Below are 21,536 nucleotides of genomic sequence, written 5' to 3'. Positions count from 1 at the left end.
GTATCAGAGTCATTAATTAGTGTTTGATTAATCTCTTGCCATCATTAAGCTAAGGTTATCTTTCATACTACCAAGAAGGCTAGCAAAGTGTTTGTTCTCTTTCAACAACGTCTGCCAAAGAATCAATTGGTGTTTTTCAAAATCGTGTTGTGAGGCAAGGTCGCGTGGTTGCGTGGTCGCGTGGTCCGACGGTCGCCGCAGGCATCTTAGAGTAAAGCCACAGGTATCAAATCCTCGAGTAAATTCCAGCAGTAAATTCCCGTAGTAAACTCCTACCACACGACTCAATTTCAAATAAACATTCAATGGCATTCTTGAACAGATCTTTGTCAAAAGTGACCAAGTCTTTTGCACACCTCTCTATGGCTGTAGAAGAAGCCGAGCGTTCTGCTCAATGGAAAATCCCAGAACTTAAACACGATCAAGTATATAAACATAAAAATTTATTTAAACTTAGAGCCTCCACTGTCTATCTAGATAATAGGTCAATAGCATCTATTCCCTCCGATAACTTAATGCATTTTATTAAGCTTACTGAGATTCTCCAACATGACAAAGCAGAAGCCCTAAAAAAGGGTTATCACTTTGTTCACCTTGGCTATGTACAAACAGAACTTATAAATAGAGTTCTAAATATAGATAGTCTAGATTCCTCTAACTATGTAAGTAGTTCACAAAAGCCCATTTCTTATGCTATTGTGCATAAAATCCCCACAAAGTCTAGAGCTATGCGCATAAAGGATTGCCAACATTTGGAAACCTTTGAGCAAAAAGATCAAACCTTTTGCAGGCATTGCTTACGACTCATAGGAATATTAGACTCTTCTTCCTTTGCTTTTAACATACAGTTTTGCATGATCGAAGGAAAAGATTTTATTGTCTCTGACACAGAAAAAATCTTTATAGCTCCTTATATAACTATGCCTGATCAAGTAAAACCTCACCCGGAATTGCTTCAAAGCAATTACTATACTGTCAAGTTGCATTTCCTTGAAAAGCAATTGAATGACTTGCATAAGTTAGTCATTGAGTCAACTCATAAACTTGCTCATATGCAAATTCAATTACAACAAATGCTTGACAGTTCTCCCTCCTCTGTACATACAGATTTAATAGTTCCCTCTTCCCTTGAGTTACCTTACTTTTCATTTTATAAGCCCTCAAAGCATAATCGCTCTAGTCACTGTGGCAAAAATTTGTCCTTTAATGTCATGACTGTTGATCAAGAACAGGATAGTTCTTCAGACATTGAACCGACGTGGGAAGACTGGAAAGCTGCGGAGCAGCTTTATTACCAGCCATGAAGTGGCTTATCAGACGAAGATGATAGAGATCTTTACACTCTAGCTTGTTGCCACAAAAATCGCAACAAACTAATTGATAACGCAGGTAAACCTCCATCTACAAAACCCAAAGGTGTAACCATAGAATCCATCGACTACCAATGGACTCATGACCAACTCGAGCGAATATGGGATATAACCAATGCAGAACATAGAGTTGGAATCAAGGATTATGGTCCAGCATTTATCCATGGTGATTGGGATCAGTTCGATTCTTTCTATGATGAAAGAATTTACAATGGTCTTCAAGCAGAAATCATTCCTGACAATCTTCCATCTCCTCCAATAGAAATTGATAATCCTTTTTCTCAGGAAGAGTCAGAGATTGATGATTCACAAGCCGACATCCCTCTAGTGCCATTACACATGGAAAAAGATGAACCTATGGATGAAGCCTCTACTAGTGCAGCCCGAGCTTCTAAACATCCCCAATTTGTGCAAGGAATTAAAACGGTAGGTGACATTACCTTTTACAACATTGATATTTAGAACAAGAGTACATCATTCTTGTTCTAGAATACATGCATAATTGGATCTATCAGCAAATGCTATTTGGGCGAATGCGACAACAAACTGCAGTAGAAGCTGCAGTAAATGGTTTTACAGGTATCCTCAAAAGGTGGTGGGAAATGTTACCTCCACTACCACAGGAGAGCTCATCGCCTCACACCAGAGGCACACTGATCGACCGAGCAACCAGGCTAGGGAGATCCACACGCCCACGACTGTGGAGGACCACACAGCATCGACGGAGGCTGCATCAGAGGATTCGGATCACTTTGGCCCGACATGCACGACGCCCGGTCAAACTATTGACCATGGAGGAGATTGATGAGATCCGCCAGCGACCGATGCTGGATCTCTTGTGATTTAGGTTTTAGTCCGGTGCCCAATCTGGTTACAAGGGGCCCCATTTATTTTTGTTGGGTTGTTGGGAGATTTTCCCTGCCTCCACCTCTGACCCTATATATGTAGAGCACATGGGAGGCTTGGGCTAGTATCTCTTAATCACACAATTATATTTGTTGCCTTTTGGTGGTTTGTAGTTATGGCGGGATTGGTCAGTCCCCTCTCAATGCTCACATCTCTCTCTCTCTCTCTCTCTCTCTCTCTCTCTCTCTCTCTCATGCTTCCCCATATGCCCAATCTCACAAATAGTATGCCATGTCAGCATATCCATATGATGACCACATCATCAAGTTCGTACAGGCCTCATCATCATCAATCTGTACACGTCACACATCAGCGAACTCCCCCTCTCCTTTACTCTGATCTCTTCCGTATGGTGGAGCCATGCCATGTCACCAATCTGCTGACATCTACCCATCTTTGCTTCCAAGAACCGGCTTGCATCGGGAAGCATGATGTCTGTGAGCAAGAGTACGTCTCACCAGATCTGACTTGGCACATTTTTAAGGGCTTTAATTATTGTTAAGTTAACAACATAATTGGTGGACACTAGATGACTTGCCAATAAGTTAGTATATAAGCACCACTAGGGGGGGCACTTACTGATCAAGTGAGTAGAAGAGACACCTGCTACAGCACCATCATCTCTCTCCTCATTGCGTTTTGGTAGGAGATCTCAGTTGCCCTTCCCTCTCCAGTACAGAGCGATCTCTGCTAGTTTGGGCAGACCTGAAATGGCCACCTGGCCTGGCACCAGCTGGTAGAAACTATCACTGAGGACAGCCTCCTGAGCACCCCTTTGCTTGCCCTTTGGGTTTAGCCAACTTATCCCTTCCTATCAGATCTAGGCCAAAGACCCAGGGGTCAATCAATACTTTGACAACTTTTCTCGATGATGAACACTGATATTGGGGTGGCCCAGTCCAAAGGCAGCCTGAAGTAGCCCAAAATAAGTCAGAACCAGACAATAAGAAAATTTGCATTTTCAACCAGGTAGCTTCAGTTTTTGAATATTTGACTCCAATAGAGTTTTCCAATTTCACTGAAGAGCTTTTCAAACTAAATGGTAAAGTCCAGTAGACGACATTTCATAACATAGCATTGAAAAAAATACGAGGCATTTCAAGTTCTGCTTTTGCCTTTAGCACAATGACTATGATGCATGTTGTGAACATGCTTAAACTTTTTCCTCCTACCCCTTGCTGGAAACTTATATTTTATAAAAAACTTGATGTATTAAAAAATCATTCCCTTTTATGATACGCAGTTTACACTGCCATAGTTTATGTACCGTCCCATACTTGACTGCAATGGATCTAGCCTCTCCCAGGTGGCAAAGAGCAACACCAAGAGGTGTGTCACCCAGAATGATTTGAAGAAAGCCTTCAGGAGCAGAGAAGAGTCTCAGAGAAACCAGAGAGTCGGTGCCAAGTCGTCATTAGCTGGATCTACGTCGAAGGTATCATCATCATTGCATGATCATCAAGGTTCGGTGGTTGTCCACATTCTTAGTGCCACTCATAAGCAACTACAACTGTGGTAATGTATGGGGGACCCTTGAGAGGGTTAGTTGGGACAATCTCTATATACTATTGCATACTTCAATCTGTGACTAAACAAATCTCCTTGAATCCCCAAAAAAATAAACATAGTCCTCTCTTTCACTAGATTTAACATGGAATGGTCGTCTATAATAGCACTTTGGGTCATTCGAACAACTTTGAATTGCCAACACGAATAACAAAGAGCTCTCTTTTACTAAATTTTACATGAAATGGTCATCTACTACAGTACTTTGGGTAAATCAAGATTGCTAGAGGTTGAGAACTTAAACAAATGAGATCTCATCATGGTATTCTAAAAATGAAAATACCAATGTGGGGGAAACAAACACAAATGATATCATATTAACTATTCTGCACTTAAGAAAGACACAAATAAGTAAAGATAAGTAGGGACAAAGAGAAACAAAAAGATGAAAAGTGGACACATTATTGAAAGATTGGACAATCTTTGGCTGGCACAAGGAAACTAAGGCCTTCTTAGAAGGCGAAAAATCAATGTAAGGTTTTACTGAGGATATTAAAATGAACCATGTAATATAATAAAAAGGACCCTGAGAAAAGTAGTTCACCCATGCGTTTCCAGATGCACTTCGAGCAATTTTGGATGTTCGTCAAAATCCAATTTTCATTTTCGTTTGACACGCAGCACTTCATCTGCAGACATATGTGGAACATTAAGTTATCAACAAAAATAGATTACCAATCAAGACAAAGCTAAAACCTTTGAGTCCTCTTCAATGCAGTTTTTTCTCAAAGAAACATAAGCTGCAAACTTTTCATAAATGTTGGCAATAACTTCATTTATTCCTTGGACCCCCCAAAAAATGGGGATCACAATTGACGTGAGAAATGTAGACTTAACTTAAAGAAGACATCATTGAGGGGCATACTCTTAAATTACAAAATGTCGTTCGTCCTTTCGCAAGTTGGGCTGCACCATCCGAGTTTCTAGCAAAGCTCCTTTCTGAGCTTTCTCTTGCTCTTCACCAAAGTAACACAGGTAACTTTCTCAACGGATTTGGCTGGTATGTGCAAGACGCTTTCAAACAAGTCGACAGGTCCTTGAAACTAAACTTTCACAAAGCTGGAGCTAGTAATGTTATACCCGTCAAAGCCCCCTTGGAATCTGCAAGGAAGCTGTTTTCAGTACAAAGAAAACTCAGCATGGCCACAGATTGCCTAATTTTATCTCACAATAAAAAATACAAAACATTGAAATCTTGACCTCTTTCATTATAATTATAAGTCCATCTTACCTGTGTTACAGGCTTGGACACTCCTAGCGAGAAATCAAGAGCAACACACGAACAAAAACTGCAATATCACTGAACTTTACGAGAGAGATATAGATATAGATATAGATATATTTTATTATTATCGTCCTCGGAGGTCAAATATGACCTATGGGACCAAAGTTATATGTGATGTAGTATGTGTATGGCTGATGAGTGACTCTCGAAGCTCCAAAATTGTAGTGATGAGAGTCACAATGGAGAGCCCACACTTTGGCTGGGAGAGGAAAGTGTGTAGGTCTAAGTTATGGCTGAAAATGTGAGAGAAGCAAGTTCGGATGTGATCAAAAGCTGAACACTCTAGTAGTGTGTGGTACTCAGACTCTCGAACTTGCAGTGAGCATAATGTGCACAATCGATTTGACTCTTCTCCATTGCCCCAACGCCCTATCTCGCATCGAAGGAAATGGGAGCTAAGCCGAATTGCTGCGATAGTGCGTATCGCGGACAAGGGAATAGGCTCAAGCATGTAAGTGTGAGTACGGTTTCCTCTCTCAGCGAAGAACATGGTTTTGTAGTTGGGGGCAATATAGGTGGTGTAATGTATGAAGCGTGACCCACCAGATTTCTCCCAAGCCGTAATACATTGGCGTTGTAGAAAAGCTTCATTCACTTGAGAGTCAATTGAAGCATCATGTAGCAAGTGTAATGCATCCCATCTCCCAAACCACTTCTTTATGTCTTGCATCCATCCCGTGCTCAAGATCTTGCTTTTATGCATCTTTTGAACTTTTTTACTTGCTTCCCATGCAATTGTAGGAAGTCGATGTGAGGGGTTTTGACGCATCTTTATCATGTACTCCACAACCCTTTCCATGCCCATAACCTCAATTGGAAGAGATCCCGAGTCAAGAAGTAGGAGCATATATGGTGTTTGTGTCTTAACTTGGAGAAAGTTTGTAAGAAAACGCTTTTGGACATTCTCAAACTCTTTCCAAGTAGACTTTGAGATGCTCTCGCTCCACACTTCAACTCCATAAAGAAGAACCGGTGTCACCAATGCATCAAAAAGATACTTCTTGAGAACCCAACACTTGATGTTTCCCGCATTACACATGTTCTCAAATGCATAATATGCTCTCTTTCCCGCTTCCAAACGACGCATAGCACATTCATGCCACTTGTGATTGGATGGAACCTCAAGGCCAAGGTACTTAAAGCTCTCAACAACTTCAAGTGTCTCGTTGTTGTACACAATGCATGGCTTCTCCTTATGGTTGGTTTTCACAAGCATAACCTTTGTTTTGGATTCATTTACAATCAGCCCACTATGCAAGCAAAAGTTCTCAAGGACAACCATAAGCTTTTGTGCATCTTCTAAAGTGTGTGCTTGAAGCACTACATCATCCGCATACAACAAAAGCATGATTACCGCATTGCAAATAGTGACCTCTTCAATGCCTTCTTCTTGCATAAAGTCAAGTACCATTTGTTCCAATTGATCGATGCATAGACCAAAGAGAGTTGGTGACAATGGACATCCTTGTTTAACCCCAATAGTGCTTACAAAAATTTCTGAAATTTCTCTTCCCATGCGCAATTGACAAATCACCTTCTCATAGATTCGAAAAACCGCAAGCATAAACTCACTTGGCACTTGGAGTTCTTTCATCCTTCTCCACAAATTGTTACGTGGAATCATATCAAAGGCTTTCTTAAAGTCCACAAAACAACAATACAATCGCTTGCCTTTCAACCGACTTTCCTTCATGAGAACACGAAGAGTGACAAGATGATCAATGGTGCTATGGCATCGACGAAAACCCGCTTGTCCCTTTGCACGCTTGTCATTCTCTTCAGCCCAATCACTCAATTTCATCTCCATTATGTACCTAAACAACTTTGCCATAAGAGACCCAATCATTATAGTCCGGTAGTTGCTTACATTCTTTACATCCCCTCCTTTATGCAAAGGCTTAACCCAATTAGTACTCCAATCATAAGGCATACCATGTTGAAGTGCAAGGTTGAACATATCACACATCCACTCATGGGTAAAATCTCCCGTCCATTTGAATTTTGATCATCTCCGGCTTGATACCTTGAAGATCTCCCGCTTTGCGAGTGGCCAACTTTTCAAGCCCACCGCATACATCCTCAATAGTAAAAAAAGACGGCATACATGGGAGTGAACCATAAAATGGCATTTTTTCAGTATTTACTTGCTCATATAATTACCTACAATGTGTGTACATATCCACTAGACTCAAGTTACCAAAATTCTCAACCCGCTTGCCTCTCAAGTTTCTCCAAAATCTTCCACATGCATGTGCCTTTTCTTGGACTTGAAATTCTTGTTGCTTTACTTCCCATCTTCTTCTCTTCTTTTGAATCAATGCTTTGTATGAATGCAAATGACTTTGATAGTTGTCTTTGTCCATAGTTGCATCAAGCTTTATCAAGGACTTTCGAGCATCTTCACATTCTTTATCAAACCACCTTTTGCGTGATCTATCTTTGTTGATACCATGGAGATGCTTTATGGCAAAGCATTCTTCCGCACAAGAACAAATAGCTTTCTTGAAAGCTTCCCATTTAGTTTCCAATGGTGCATCACATTGAAGCTTTGTCATCCATAATTTTTTCTCAACCATTTCAATGTACATTGGTGCCCGTTTGAAATCCATACATAGTGATAACTTCTCTTTCCTTTGGCTGAGATTATCATGCTTAGTTGCTTCTCCACATGAAAGGTCAATACATAAGGTGCGATGGTCGGATTCCGGGGTCCATTGACCAAACATAAAACTCTTTATGCGATACATGATGACTTCAAAGAGTAACATATAGTCAATCACACTATCCCCATTATGTCTCCTACATGTAAATCCATTGGTTCCACTCCACAAAGATACACCATTGGCAATGAGCATACCCGTGCTATTACACATGTATAAAAGTAACTTTCCATAGTGATCCGGCTCTTTCTCATCCATTGAAGTACGATCATACAAGTGAACTTCTCCAACTCCCTTGAAAGGTATGGCATATCAAATTGTTGAGTATCATGTTGCAATGTTTTTGTGCAAGCATTCATATCCCCAAATACAATAACATCACCTTCACCTTTGAAATAAGCAATGTCCTCTTCCAAATCAGAAAATGGTTGATCTCTATCCATGCAAACATAAAAGGGAGAATCATGATGAGGAATGTAGCGACCGGCTACAAAAATGGGTGCTCTTTTTGGTGTCATAATTTTCAGCCATACATAACGTTTGTACTTGTCATCTTTCACAATTGATACAAAATCTTCCAATCCTTTCTTAACCATACATGCTAACCCTCCTTGTCCTCTTCGTTGCTTGAGATTCTTTGACCACATCAATGAATGTACATTGTAATCCTCCAAGCCGTTAATCCTTTGTGTATCATGCTCCCAAGTTTCAACAAGAAGTACAACATCGGCTTTGCTTGTTAGTTCATCAATGCCAACCCCCGCATTCCATGGGTATCCATTACAATTCCAAAAGCATATTTTCAATTGTAACTCGGTTTCATAGGTCACGCATCCCTATTTCCTTGAGAGACTTGCCTCCTCCTTGGGCACATTTTCTTCATGAGAGACCTCCTTGTTTTTATTATTCTTTTCCTTATATGCCTTGCGACGCATATTTTGTTTCTTAATAGTGCGATCTTCACATACAAAACATTTTGTATCCCTCAAATAGATCCAACTATTATCAAGGATAATCTTTCGCTTGGTCTCATCCGGCATGGTGCATACAATTGGCCGTTCTCCCGAGCGAGGAGATCCTTGCTTCCCCACTTGATGTGCTCCATAGACCATAACTCCGGACATGCCAAAGTGGGTTTTGAAGAAATCTTCAATAACAATGGCAAGAGAAGGAGGTGTCTCTAACTTCTCTTCGGGAATTCCACGAATAACAATGTTCTTGGAACGTCGCTCCCGTTCCTTCAACTCCTCCACATCCACATTCTCAACATTCTTTGTTTGAACCATAGCTTGCATGAGTGAGAAATTAGAAACCACATTGCTACCACATACATCAGCCCAAGACTTGTTTGTGCATACATTTTTCATGTCGCATACATCCCGGCTCATAGTGTCAAATTTCTCCTCTTTCAATACATGGTCATGCTCTACTTTGCTCATCCGCTCCTTCAAAGCATTCAAGTCCACAAGAGAGCGTTTACATTCCTTGACTTCCTCTTCAAGTTGCATCAAATGTGTTGTTTGCATCTCAAGTGTCCTCTTGAGAGAGAAGAGAGAGAGAGAGAGAGAGCATGGCGGAGTTCCACGCCCAGAAGCACTGGCCCCAAAGACTCGCTCTCCTTTCGGTATTTCTTTATTATTATGCTCGCAATAATACAACTCCCGAGGGTCCTCTGCTTTCAGACTCTTGATCCAGATGCTCTGCAGAGCGAGGCCCCAAGGGCTCTTATAAACAGTACAAGGGTTGCCCAAAAGCAGACTCCTCTCAAAAGCATCTCGTAAAAGTGCTCAACGGCCAGCAACGCACAACGCGGAAATCCGTACAGCCTGCCACATCAGCACCAACAGTGCAATTTACGAAAATCCATACAGTTTGCCACATCAGCAATTCCGTACAGCCTGCCTCGTCAACATGACAACACAATTTACTAAAATCACTTCGAGAGGTCAAGCTTTTGATATTTAGGGTTTTAAGCCCCACAGACGGTGCTCAAAAGTTCTTTAAGTTGGCAGGCCGAGTCTCTCTTGTCCACTCGGCCATTTCTCTTCCATTTGGGCATGCCACGTAGTCACTTTGTGACTTGAAAGAATTGTAATCGCCCTCGATTACACCTGTGAAAACAGCCAAAGGACAGAAACTATCTTCAGTAGACACTGACTCTACGTACTCATGCACCAGACTGCACCAATTGAGCACTTCTACAAAGACATCAGCCACTGATCAATCACATTTCTATCGAGGGTCTCAGATACAAATCCTGATCACTCTGCAAGAAGGGGACTCTAGGAACAGAGTCGGAAAAGAGTTGCAGGGATACCATGCCTTGAGTCTGGAAGGTGAGACCCAATGGCGAGAACCTTGGTTCTTGAAGATTCGGATTAAGGAACGGAAGTTCCTTGGGATAGGGTCTTGCCCTAGGAATAGGAAGTTGAGGCTTCCATCGAGTCTTATTCTAGAACGAGCATGGTAATACGTTTGGTTCAAGTGCTTGTATAGACTTCTTCCCAGTGATAAAGATATTTTTGCCGAGGGGACCAGCTCATCTTCTGGTGCCTAGTGCTGTGTCAATCTTCTCACTCTCCATCTCCCTCGCTCTCTCTATTTCTCTCTATATCCTCTGGCTTCACTATTAAGTGATAAATTCTATTTATCCGTGTGACAGGACCATAGGGCGGTAGACTTTGGCTTTCACCCAAAACTTTACTTGAACTTTAGGACCCAGAGAAACTTCACAATTAAACATGTGGCTGGAATTAACACTTCAAATGACCACGGCCTGGAAGCTAGAGCGCTCCAAGCAGACGTTGACACCCTGTTGGCCCCAAAGATTGGCGCCCCTACCGGTATTCTTTATTCTTATCAAAAAGGGAATAAAACCTGCGATTTCCTACGAGCTGTCCCGCATAATCCAGGAAGAAAAAGACCTATTCTAGCCCGATTTTGGCGACATAACCACATTAGGAGGCTTCACAGACAAAATCCCCATGTCAAAGGTGACTTGCCCGGCGCATACGGACACTTTTCCAAACCTGGCGAGAATCTGCAGCATGCTGAATTTTCTGTTTTCTGCCCCAAAAATGCACCAGAACACCTGTATACTAATCCCAACGCTTCCCGATTGTCCTAGGGGTACTAGGGATCAATTAGGGTCAAAACCCTAAACCTGCAAAAATCCACAGCAGGCTGTATTTTTGCATTTTGGGCTCCGTTTTGCATGCCGGTCACATCCGTAGCAAGCCCTCGAGCTCCCCACCTATAGGGCTACTTGCCTTTGAATCGGACAAGATTTCTCGGGTGAAATCTCTCAGAATTCACCTATACCCGCAGGGGATTAGCAACTAGCTAATCCAGTGCCTGTACAAGAGGTTCTTGCCTCGGCAATCGCGCATGAACCCACACAACTGTACATACAAATGAAAAACCCTCGAGCGGGATATCACGTTTCTATATTTGAAGGGGGAGAGAGATGCACGAGAGCGGAATCATCACACTACATAAGACAAGGGAGAAGGCAAGCTTTGCATTAAAGCTGTGAAACCTGCACCCACTACTCACCCACACTTTGTAGTCACTTAGCGAGTCAAATCAGCCTCCTCTCATTTTGGGCGCCCCCTCTTCATGCAGACTTGGCAAAATCATCTGGAGCCACCAGGTGTTCAATTTGCCTCGTTTGAGTTAATTTCCTAGTACCCACCAACTTATAAGTGTAGCGAGGGAGCCTAAATGACTTTGAACAGAGCCTAGACACCCTTTTACTACTCGGATTCCAGTGCCGATTCGCCCAACCATCTTGTGGCAACAAGGCCTTTGTAACTCTCGGCCATCGGCCGTTTCACACTGGCCACACAATGCCCGACCATTTGTGACTTCAAAAAGAGGGTCCCAAAAATAAATAAAAATCATCGGAAAGAAACCAACAACTAAGGTTAGCAGTTGCCACGTCCTCGTGACAATCCGAACATATTTTATAATGTTATGCGCTCCCGTTTTGTGACAGTGGTGTTAGAGCATGGTCTCCTCTCTTTCTCCGTAAAGGACGACTCCTCTGGGAAGATACAGGAAGAAGCCATGACAAGCCAAGAGAAAAGTAAGCACGCGGAATCCTAAGTCCTATAGGAAAAGCTCGCAAAGTTGAGAAAATTTTTCTCTCTGCAGGAAGTCGACAAGACTTGAGATTCTCTAAGACGGCGACAAGAGCATGATGCTCAAGAACCTAGAGAATCCGAGGAGCGGAAAATTCAAGATCTTTCAAAACCTAGAAGTGAGCCAAATTTACTTCTTGAAAATTAGAGAACTTTGAAAGAATTTTCCTTATCATCCACTATTTCACCTCACTCCTCTTTCAAAATATCCATGAACATCCAGTCCAAAACCTCGCAAAGTTGAGAAAATTTTTCTCTCTGCAGGAAGTCGACAAGACTTGAGATTCTCTAAGACGGCAACAAGAGCATGATGCTCAAGAACCTAGAGAATCCGAGGAGCGGAATACCGAGATCCTTCAAAACCTAGAAGTGAGCCAAATTCACTTCTTGAAATTCAGAGAACTTTGAAAGAATTTTCCTTATCATCCACTATTTCACCTCACTCCTCTTTCAAAATATCCATGAACATCCAGTCCAAAACCATAGCCAAAAAATCCCGACATTTCAGGCAGGACATAAGGAGGTCGCTAGACCTGAGAACACTCCAGTCAAGTTTGATACTTTTGACAGAAGGGGAGATGTCCCGACAACTACCGCTTTCATTCGACAGTTCCAAGTTGCCTTTGCAAACGGCAATTTCTCTGAAGAGTCGAAGATGAGGTATGTACCTCTGACGGATTGCAAGTACTTGGTTGTATACCAAAGCTTTGCAAGGAATTCAAAACAAGACTTGGATTCGATTCAAGGCTGAATTTTCCGATAAAGTTTTTCCTCTACGCTTTGAGGAAGGCATCTAGCCCAATAAAAGCACGAGCGAGTTACGGATTACGTGAACAAGTATTGGTTTACTCTCTCAACGGTGGCTCCATTCTTGAGTCTCTGAGAAAGAAATTCAACGAAGGACTTTTCCCCGAACTTCGTAGATGCATACAGATACTTTGCAAGGATGGTGGAGTCAACCATGCAAGCTGAAAGCGTACACTTTAGCGTACCAAGAATCAAATCCCCATAGTGAGACATGAACCATTGAACACAAAAACAAAAAAAAATTGTTACCTCTCCTGGAAGGATGCATTTCTATCTGGAGAAAGTTTTGGAGTAAGGCAATTCAAACTAACTCCTGAGATTTTGAACCGAAGACCCTCAAGCTTTAAGTGAAAGGGTAGTCTTTGATCAAAGTTACATCTTCGAGGAAATCATAAAGTGCGTTTTCTTTTTCGCACAAGGTATGCATATGTCTAACCAGGACGATCACTTTCGAGTGATTATGAGAGTAGAATCAAGTTGGAACATTGTTCTATGAGATGAACTAGTTTGATCAACCATCTAGAACGTCAATAATTGGTCTCGTATCCAGTAATTCCCTCACCGACATTATGAAGGGACCACTTCGAGCTTTAACTAAGCTTGAGTACTCCCTACGCCACACCCCTACCTGTTAAGGGAAGATATGGTAGTGCTTTTTGCACAAGTGAATGAACACTCTCTTTATAAGAGGAGCAGGAGCCGGCTACGGCATGTGCTCGCGGAATTTTAGATTTGAAATCCCAATTTACTTGATGAGCGGATTTGCTCTCAGATAGAGTCGAGGGATCATCACATTGAGTGTTTTCGCTCTAAGGAACTTCAGAAGAGAGAGAAATCTTCCGAGTTCACAAAAGATGTAGTTCAGCATGAGCAGTATGTACACTTTCACGTACATGGATAACATATGAAGATACAGACCTTGTTGTCAAGGTGAGTCAACTACGAGTCGAAATTTTTTCTGCGGACCGGAATGAGATGAGTCAACTTCCCTTTCAGGAAGTGGATTGGCATTTGAAAAACCTTCCTTGAGCGCCTTTTTGTGCACCATGATATTCTGACACGAGAATGTTGCTCTGAGTTTCTCTGTTGAGAAGGGTTATTCTAATGGTCGTTGATCATTGAGAACACTACGTGGATTGACCATCGGAGTAGTAAGTTACGGTTGCAACATATGTTTCTCCACAAGCGGCCAACTAATATTCGCATAGTGCTACATTGAACATGAACTATTTTGTTCCTGCATGTAATGATCGGCCAACCATTCCAAGACGGAAAGAAAGACCTGAACCACACATGGGAGAACATCCCTGAGATCCGAAGTGGGTTCGCTCTATTGTAAACCAAGTGTGGACATACGTTCAGAAAATGCTATGGCTAGAATCTTATCTGCTTAAGATTTTGCAAGCCGTCATTGATGCTTGCAAGGTGAACATTTTTTATGACCTCCGCAAGGAAGAGACACTAATGAGTGTCAAGAAAACACTTTCGATGGTAATAACCTACAGTAGGAAAACACGGAAAGAAGTGCCGTTGTGCAGAAGGGATCTTCGGATCTGAAGAGTCGGCCTACCTTGAGCAAGGGCCCCGAACAAGAACCTTCTCTAATAAGATGGCAGACTCTGTTTGCCAAAGGAAGACATCTTAACATGAGATTAATGCTCTATGATTGGACATACCCTATGCGGAAGGATTCTAGAGGTTGAAGATCCTCAGGACTAATTGTGCAAGATTACGCCCAGGAACAGAAGGGATTTTAGGAACCTTGTTCTTCTCGAGGTTGAGAAGGCGGAACTGACTTAACAAATTCTCATATAAGGAAACTTCTGATCTGCTGGAAAGACATGAATAACAGGTTGCCTACGTGACTCGTAAGATACTTGGTGAAAGATATCCTCGAGGAACTAGAGGAAGGACTTGAATTTCTCCTAATGAAGTTGAGTACCCCATCTACTTTCGAACCGGTAAGGTAAGTGTTAAACTATTGAGTTCTTGTTTAATTGAACTTTTAAGTTCTCATTTGAGAAAGGACCAACTCAACTCACCATTAAGCAAGATTTGAAATTTTTATGGTTTCTACCTGGGCAATTCAGTTGGACCTCTACAATTGAGGACAATTGTTTATAAGTGAGAGAGATGTTGCTAAATTGGCTTTATCGGAGAGAAAAATAATTTTGAATGAATTATTGGATTTATAAGTGAGATACTTTGCTCGCTTTGGACACTAGGAAAATTAATTTTAAGTGAATAATTGAAATTATAGGTGAGAGGGATTTCTCACTGGAGACATCCAAGTACAGATATTTCTAGTGTGTCATTCAGAGTAATGACGGGAGCACTGTGGACGGGAATATCTGTAAGGCCACCAGGAACAAGTACTTCTCATGCATCACATCGAATGGGTGACAGGAAACATCGGAAAGAAGTATTCGACCATCCGGAAACGGACGTCTCTGATGCGTCATAGAATGGGTGACATAGAGCATCGCCAAGGAGATTGTATCGTAAGTTCGGTAGGAAAGGACTAGGTAATGGGTATTCCTGATGCGTCACACGGTGGGTGACGAGGGCATTGGATTCCATAGTTGGGAGGAAATTCCGAATTGTGTTAGAATTGTGCACAAGGATGAGCAAGCACTTGAATGAAATGTGTAGAGATATCTTCAGGGAAGTTGCTTTTTCGAGAACCGAGTTACGTTCCGAGCGTCAAGACTTTGAAGGTAACGTTTTTCATGTTATAAACTTCGAGTATTTATTTGCAGGTGTACTTCCTCTTCGCGAGAGAGTAGGAGCAGAGGAAGGCATAAGCCTCTGCCGGAGAAAAGCGCTCTAAGGAACTAGAGCAAGGTCAGCCCAAGGGTTTCGCACCCTGAGCTTGGGAGTAGATCCACGAATCGGAGAGAGGTAGACTCTCGAGTTGGGATCCGGAAGTTGAGATTCCCAAAGGAAGGACTTTGCGTCCAAGAAAGTAGAGTTATTATGCAGGAAGAGGCCTCTGGGAACATAGTCAAAAAAGAGTTGCAGGGCCATGCCCCGAGTCTGGAAGGTAAGATCCAAAGGCAAGAACCTTGGTTCTCGAGTATTCAAAATAAGGAACGGAAGTTCCTTGGGATAGGGTCTTGTCCTTAAAAAGGAAGCTGAGGCTTGAATGAGTGTTGGTAATACGTTCAGTTCAAGTGCTTGTATAAGTGCTTTTACCGGGGGGACCAGTCCATCTTCTCGCCCCAAGTACTGTGTCGATCTTCTCTCTCTCCATCGTTCTCACTCTCTCTATTTCTCTCTATATCCTCTGACTTCAGTATTAAGTGATAAATTCTATTTATCCGAGTATATTTTGTATTGTTATGTGCTCCTGTTTTGTGACAATTCTCCTCGTCTCTCTTTTGTTGTCTTTGTGGCCTTTGGCCTAAACGCCGACAACTAGTGTGAGAAACCACTCTTAGTTGTTTAAAATCTTATGTGAGGATAAGTACTTGTGTGGCAAGATATTTGCGTGCCTTTTATGGAAGTCAAGGGCTCTCAGTCGGATAGCCTTTGGGCCTTATAAATAAAGGCTTTTCATGTACATATGATATATCCTAAGCTAATGTAATATATTGTCCTTGCAATTTGAGTCCACTTTACTTTTTCAGTAGTGCATTTCTCTTTCTCTATCTCTTACTGTGTAAGCTATGGCTGTCTACCTTTTTTAGCCACCTTGAGAACACACACACCGTTCCCTACAACTAGTATCAGAGCCAATGGTCTATACTTAAGCGTATTAATCTCTATCTACATTAGCATTGTAGATTAATAATAACTCTACACTCTAATCACCATGATCATGCTCCATCACCCTTTGGTGATTATGTGAGGAGAAGATCACATTTTTCATTTTAGATTACCATTAGTTTTGGGGTTCTATTGCATTTGCATTTCTTGATTGCGTTTTATGATTGATTTTGCACGATTTTGCTCTCCTAATTATTTGCTACTTGAGCCTCAAATCACTTTGTCAATTGTGTGTGGAAGAGGGCTTTGTCAAGAGCTTTCCACAGACTGTCTACTTTCTCTAATCAGGTTCCATACAAGCACCTAATTGCTCCATTAAGTTTGTAAGGTTAGCGTTGTTTTATTTTCTGGAATCCCTACAGATTGTTCACACAAAACAGTGTATGTGTGTGGAGAGTATTTAATGCTCAACCCCCTAAATTGGTTTCCCCCCTTGGCAAGCACGTGAGAAAGCCTTCTAGGGACTTTTTGACCCTTTGAAAGGAGGCCACACATACAATAAAATTGAAGCTCGTCAACGGCTTCTCGTACACCCCATAAGCAAGGCACGGTCTTATCATAAGCCCGTATCTGCGATTCTGCAGTGCTCTCGCTGTATCAAGGCATCTACTCCATTACAAGCTGCAACGTCCATTACCTACTGCCGCGGCCCGCTTCAAACCTGCTTGAGGCTGAGGTTTAGAAGTTCAGAACACAGAAATTCAATTCACACCTCTTCAAGCTGCCAAAGCCCTTGGTCCCTCCTACGCGCCAAGTGCAGCATAACCGCGAGCCCATCACCCCCGCCTGCAACCCTCCTTAGTCGTAGTTCAAATCCCTGAAGATATTGTCTGTGAAATCAATTCCTTCCCATCGCCATCGTCCGCAAGCAACAAATCATTGCCACCTCATCATCTGTAGGCCACGCAGTTGCTGTCAGCCAGTCTGTGCCTGCAACTCCCCTCGGCGCCTGCAACCGCCTTGAGATTCGACATTTGTTGGCCACCATCTAACTTGTCATCACGTGCAGCTTTCGACGCCAGCGTGATTTATATATATTGATCTTCAATAAGAAGCCCTTCCCACGTGCAAGCGTCCAACGGCTCCAACCTCACCCTCAGGCACCCACCCACACAAAGGTTTCGACACACCTTCAAAGAATTCAAGGCATACAATCGAGCTTCGAGTTTTTCCAACGCCTCTCGACTTCTTCAAGCATTCAAAGGTAACCCCGTCAAACCAAACAACATTTCTCACTACTCAACCGGGGAGTAAATCACCAAGCATTGAAACCAGTATTGAAACCAGAGTCAAACAATTTAAATCGGCACCAAGACAGCTTTAAAACATATACCATCCATTTTAAACAGATTCTAAATAAGATCACCAAACAAGTTCTCAAACAAAATTCAAACTTGAAAAGCAATCTCGACAGATCCGATCCTTCGTAGAAAAAAAAACCTCTGAGCTTTGATACCACTGTAAAAGCCTTGGACACTCCAAGGCAAAGATCTACAACACACTTGAGAAAACTGAATAAACTTGATAGAGGAAGAGAGACAAAAGGAGAGTCGACACGGCACGGTGGAATTTCGAGCCAATGTGCACTGGCCTCTTCTAGTATTTCTTTATTATTGCTTCACAAAGGTACAATGTCCAAGGGTCCCCTCCTTGGCAATGCTCCCAAGCTAATCTTCCAAGAGTGAGGCCTAACTCTATACTTAAGGACCCGTGGGCAAAAGCATACAAGTGAAAAGCTCTATTCCAAAAGCGCTGCTACCCAAAAGCTTCGCCGCAAATCACGCAATTCCGTACAATGTCACGTCAATAGTCAACGACAATTACAAGAAGTTCGTACAACAGCACCACTTTAGCATCCTTTACGCAAATACGCAATTTGGGAGTCTTGCTTTATTTTAAAGGGTTAAGGCCCCTCGGCCATGTTCTGGGTCCGCATTACACATGTTCTCAAATGCAAAATATGCTCTCTTTCCAGCTTCCAAACAACCAATGTTAATTCTTCAATTCAATTCAGAGTTATTCATGGAATGCAAGTAATGGTATAATTGCATTTAGAAGTCAAGTAGCAGTAAGTGAAGACATCAACATACTAGAGTTTTGCATATTTTGTGCTGGTCTGAGTATTTCAGAGTTATTCATGGAATGCAAGGAATGGTATAATTGCATTTAAAAGTCAAATGATAGTAATTGAAGACAACAATATACCAGAGTTTTGCTTAAAGTTGGTTTAGGCATTTGTACAGAGTGCACTCAACGTCCACACCTAGCAAGATTGGAGAAATTAAAAGTTAGCTAACTCTTACGTCTCCTCTTGGCCAAACATCTTCCGGTTCATACATGCCACGCCATCAGTTTTTGACATTAAATATGATCGGTTTGTTGGAGAACTTGAAGCCGAGCTAGCCACAAGGCAACTCATAGAGTTGTACGACTCATCGGTGCTCTTCCGGTCACCATCCAAGGGTGCCATGGTAAGGTAGACTTCCACATCATGAAGTTAGGGCATGGCGACGCTCTTTTGGGCATGCCTTGCACGATAAGAATGATGCTACCATCCACATCCGAAATTGTACCATCACTTTGGTGCAAAAAGACAAGCCAGTTGTACTTCGGGTTCAACTGATCAAGACAAACCCACAATGATTTTAAGTTTGCTTTGTAATTTTGAACTTTGTTTGAGAATACTGTTTGTAATTGGTTTGCAATAGAATTTATTTGTTTCAAACTCATTTTGGTGCCAACTAAGACTACTTGATTCTGGTTTTCATGGTTTTAATTTTGACATGTAAATAACTCATGGCTCGAACATTGGCTTGGGAGGAGAATTCAACAGAAAACTATGGTTGAAAGATCTGAATAACTATGTGTAATTAGGGAACCTCTAAACAACGTAGGCTACGGTTTGGGGAGCGTTTAGTTGTAAATGGAACCTTTGAACGACGCAAGCTACGGTTTGGGAGCATTTAGTTGTATATGGCCTTTGAATCTCATGGCCCACACTTCGGTTCTTGGGAGGAGTATTCATGGGGAGATGTGGCCTTTGAATTTCTCATGGCCTGGGGCCTCGCTTCTCAAGGGGAGTATTCATTGGGAAGTTTATGTCTTGCAAAGACTCCTTTAGGAAAAATAGTGGTGCGTAGACTAAAACCTTTTCAAGTGATTAAACTGGGGTCTTGCTTGCGTCACTTGCACTAAATCCATACAACCTTCAATACTATGGAAAGAAGGCCCTCCAACGTTTATAAAGGTGAGTCATTTGATACATAGATTTCTCTCGCTTACCAAGCAGCAACATGGGCCAATTTGCACTTGCACACACAAGAGAGTCAGAGCTTCTCCAGCAGAGAGAAGTTCTGACAAACAATCAGCTCTACCATCGGCATTCTAATACTCGTTATTCATCCAATCGATGCTCTTTAAATTTTATGCAAAGCGATATTTCAGAATACAGCCAGCCAAAGACAACAAATCTTGCAAGCTTTTATGGTAAAATAGCACAGAGAATGACGTAAAGAATGATGAAGATCGTACCTAAACAGAAGCACGTCATGTGAGTGTGTTCGCAAAGCGACCATTCCATGAGAATGGTAATGTCTGATAAATAAGCAGGGCTTCCTCAATGAATTGCCTCACCAAAAAAAAAGGTCGATACTCTGAGTGAGCATGTAGGAATCGCGTAAAGGTAGTCCAGGATTATGGGTTGCGTAGAGTAAGCTGTAGGACACTCTCTCTCTCTCTCTCTCTCTCTCTCTCTCTCTCTCTCTCTCTGTGTGTGTGTGTGTGTGTGTGTGTGTGTGTGTGTGTGTGTGTGAGAGAGAGAGAGAGAGAAAGAGAAGAGACGAGGACGCGTCGTTCTGTTGGGAAAGAGTTACCCGAGAAGAGATGCTTTCAAAACTTGAGATGACGTGGACTCATGGTAGCGTGGACCTTTATCCAGATCGGTAACAAATGAGATTCGCCAACTAACTGTCATTATTACATCACGGTTTCAGAACCTAAGAGCTGAGTCGCACTAGGGCGAGTGGGTTTAGCTGAGTGGAGCAGGAAGACGCACTCTTATCGTGATGGGAGTCCATCGCAAGCATAGCAGAAACCATGTTGGCCTTTCCTTTTCTGCTTGGATGCACTTTTCCCTTGAATGAGGAGAGAAGCCGCTCAAGTGTAAGATAATGTATCCCCTTCGTTTCTCTCAATGCCAACAGGGCTAGAATCATACGCAAACACCATGTTTTGGGTCATTATATGGTAGGCTTTCTAGGTTGGTTCAGAGGAGATTGCTGCCGAAACTCGTGAATACATGTTGAGTGGTGGTAGTGTTGGCTTAGTGATGCTTCTAGTATCTGCATGGTCAATATTTTTTTTTTTATACCTGAATTTCATCATTATCCTCAATAAGGGGGTCATCTACGATATGACTATCACCCATAATTATCTACTAGTATGTGACCCGCGCGTTGCTGCGGCCAAGAAGAAGGTGTCCTTCAATTGAAGCAACCATTGATCTTCTTCGGTCACAGTGAGGGCACATGCGTATGATTCTCATATGAGCTTTCAGAGCTCTTTAATATGCTTGTACATCAATCATCGCTATAACTACTTTCTCCATGGCAATGTATGACAACTCGCAAGGTCTAAACGATCTCCGTCAACCAAGCACAAATCTATATTTTGGATCAACACTATGTTTATCTTTTCGAGTGTAAGATCTAACGATTAATGAAGTGTAATTACTCTTCATATTCTCATGGATTGACGAAGAAAAAAACTCCTTCTAGTTGGTCATGCCAAGATCCAACACACTCCTCCAAATCATGGCAATTTCGTTCCCTGCCTCCCCCCCCAAAAACCCCACCCCCTTTTTTTTGTGTTTAAGAATTATCAGCTCAATTTGAGGTCTCTTGGGATTAAATTAAGTAATGGGTTTCCTTCACATGATGTCTTGTCTTGCCATCCTATGTTTCTCTCTAATGAGACAGATAATTTGCGATTAGGCTAGAGTCCCCTTCGCACAGTTGATATGGGACCCCAGTGA

General features: G+C 42.1%; 1 protein-coding gene across 6 annotated transcripts in view; it reads right to left on the bottom strand.

Annotated features, from left to right (window-relative positions):
* Window positions 1–20,371, bottom strand: part of LOC147419819 (uncharacterized) — an 88,110-nt gene extending 67,739 nt beyond the window's left edge. The window contains exons 1-4 of one of the 6 annotated variants that reach the window (XM_086505705.1): window positions 20,036–20,371; window positions 4,708–4,954; window positions 4,387–4,471; window positions 2,856–3,186 (exon numbers count right to left, since the gene is read on the bottom strand). Coding sequence is in view for 4 of the 6 variants with exons in the window: in XM_086505707.1 (XP_086361833.1) it covers window positions 4,387–4,471; window positions 4,708–4,796; window positions 4,923–4,983 (235 nt within the window). In the remaining 2 variants the exon portion in view is untranslated. Of the gene's footprint in view, window positions 1–2,855; window positions 3,187–4,386; window positions 4,472–4,707; window positions 4,984–20,035 lie in introns of those variants that run through there. The other 5 variants (XM_086505702.1, XM_086505703.1, XM_086505706.1 and 2 more) reach the window with 5 other exon arrangements.
* Window positions 20,372–21,536: the final 1,165 nt, after the last annotated feature.

Source organism: Adiantum capillus-veneris, chromosome 29, assembly GCF_014529385.1.
Source record: "Adiantum capillus-veneris isolate H3 chromosome 29, ASM1452938v2, whole genome shotgun sequence".
NCBI classification, from domain to species: Eukaryota; Viridiplantae; Streptophyta; class Polypodiopsida; order Polypodiales; family Pteridaceae; genus Adiantum; species Adiantum capillus-veneris.
Note: the sequence above shows the minus strand (reverse complement) of the source record. Positions and strands in the feature narration are given on the sequence as shown.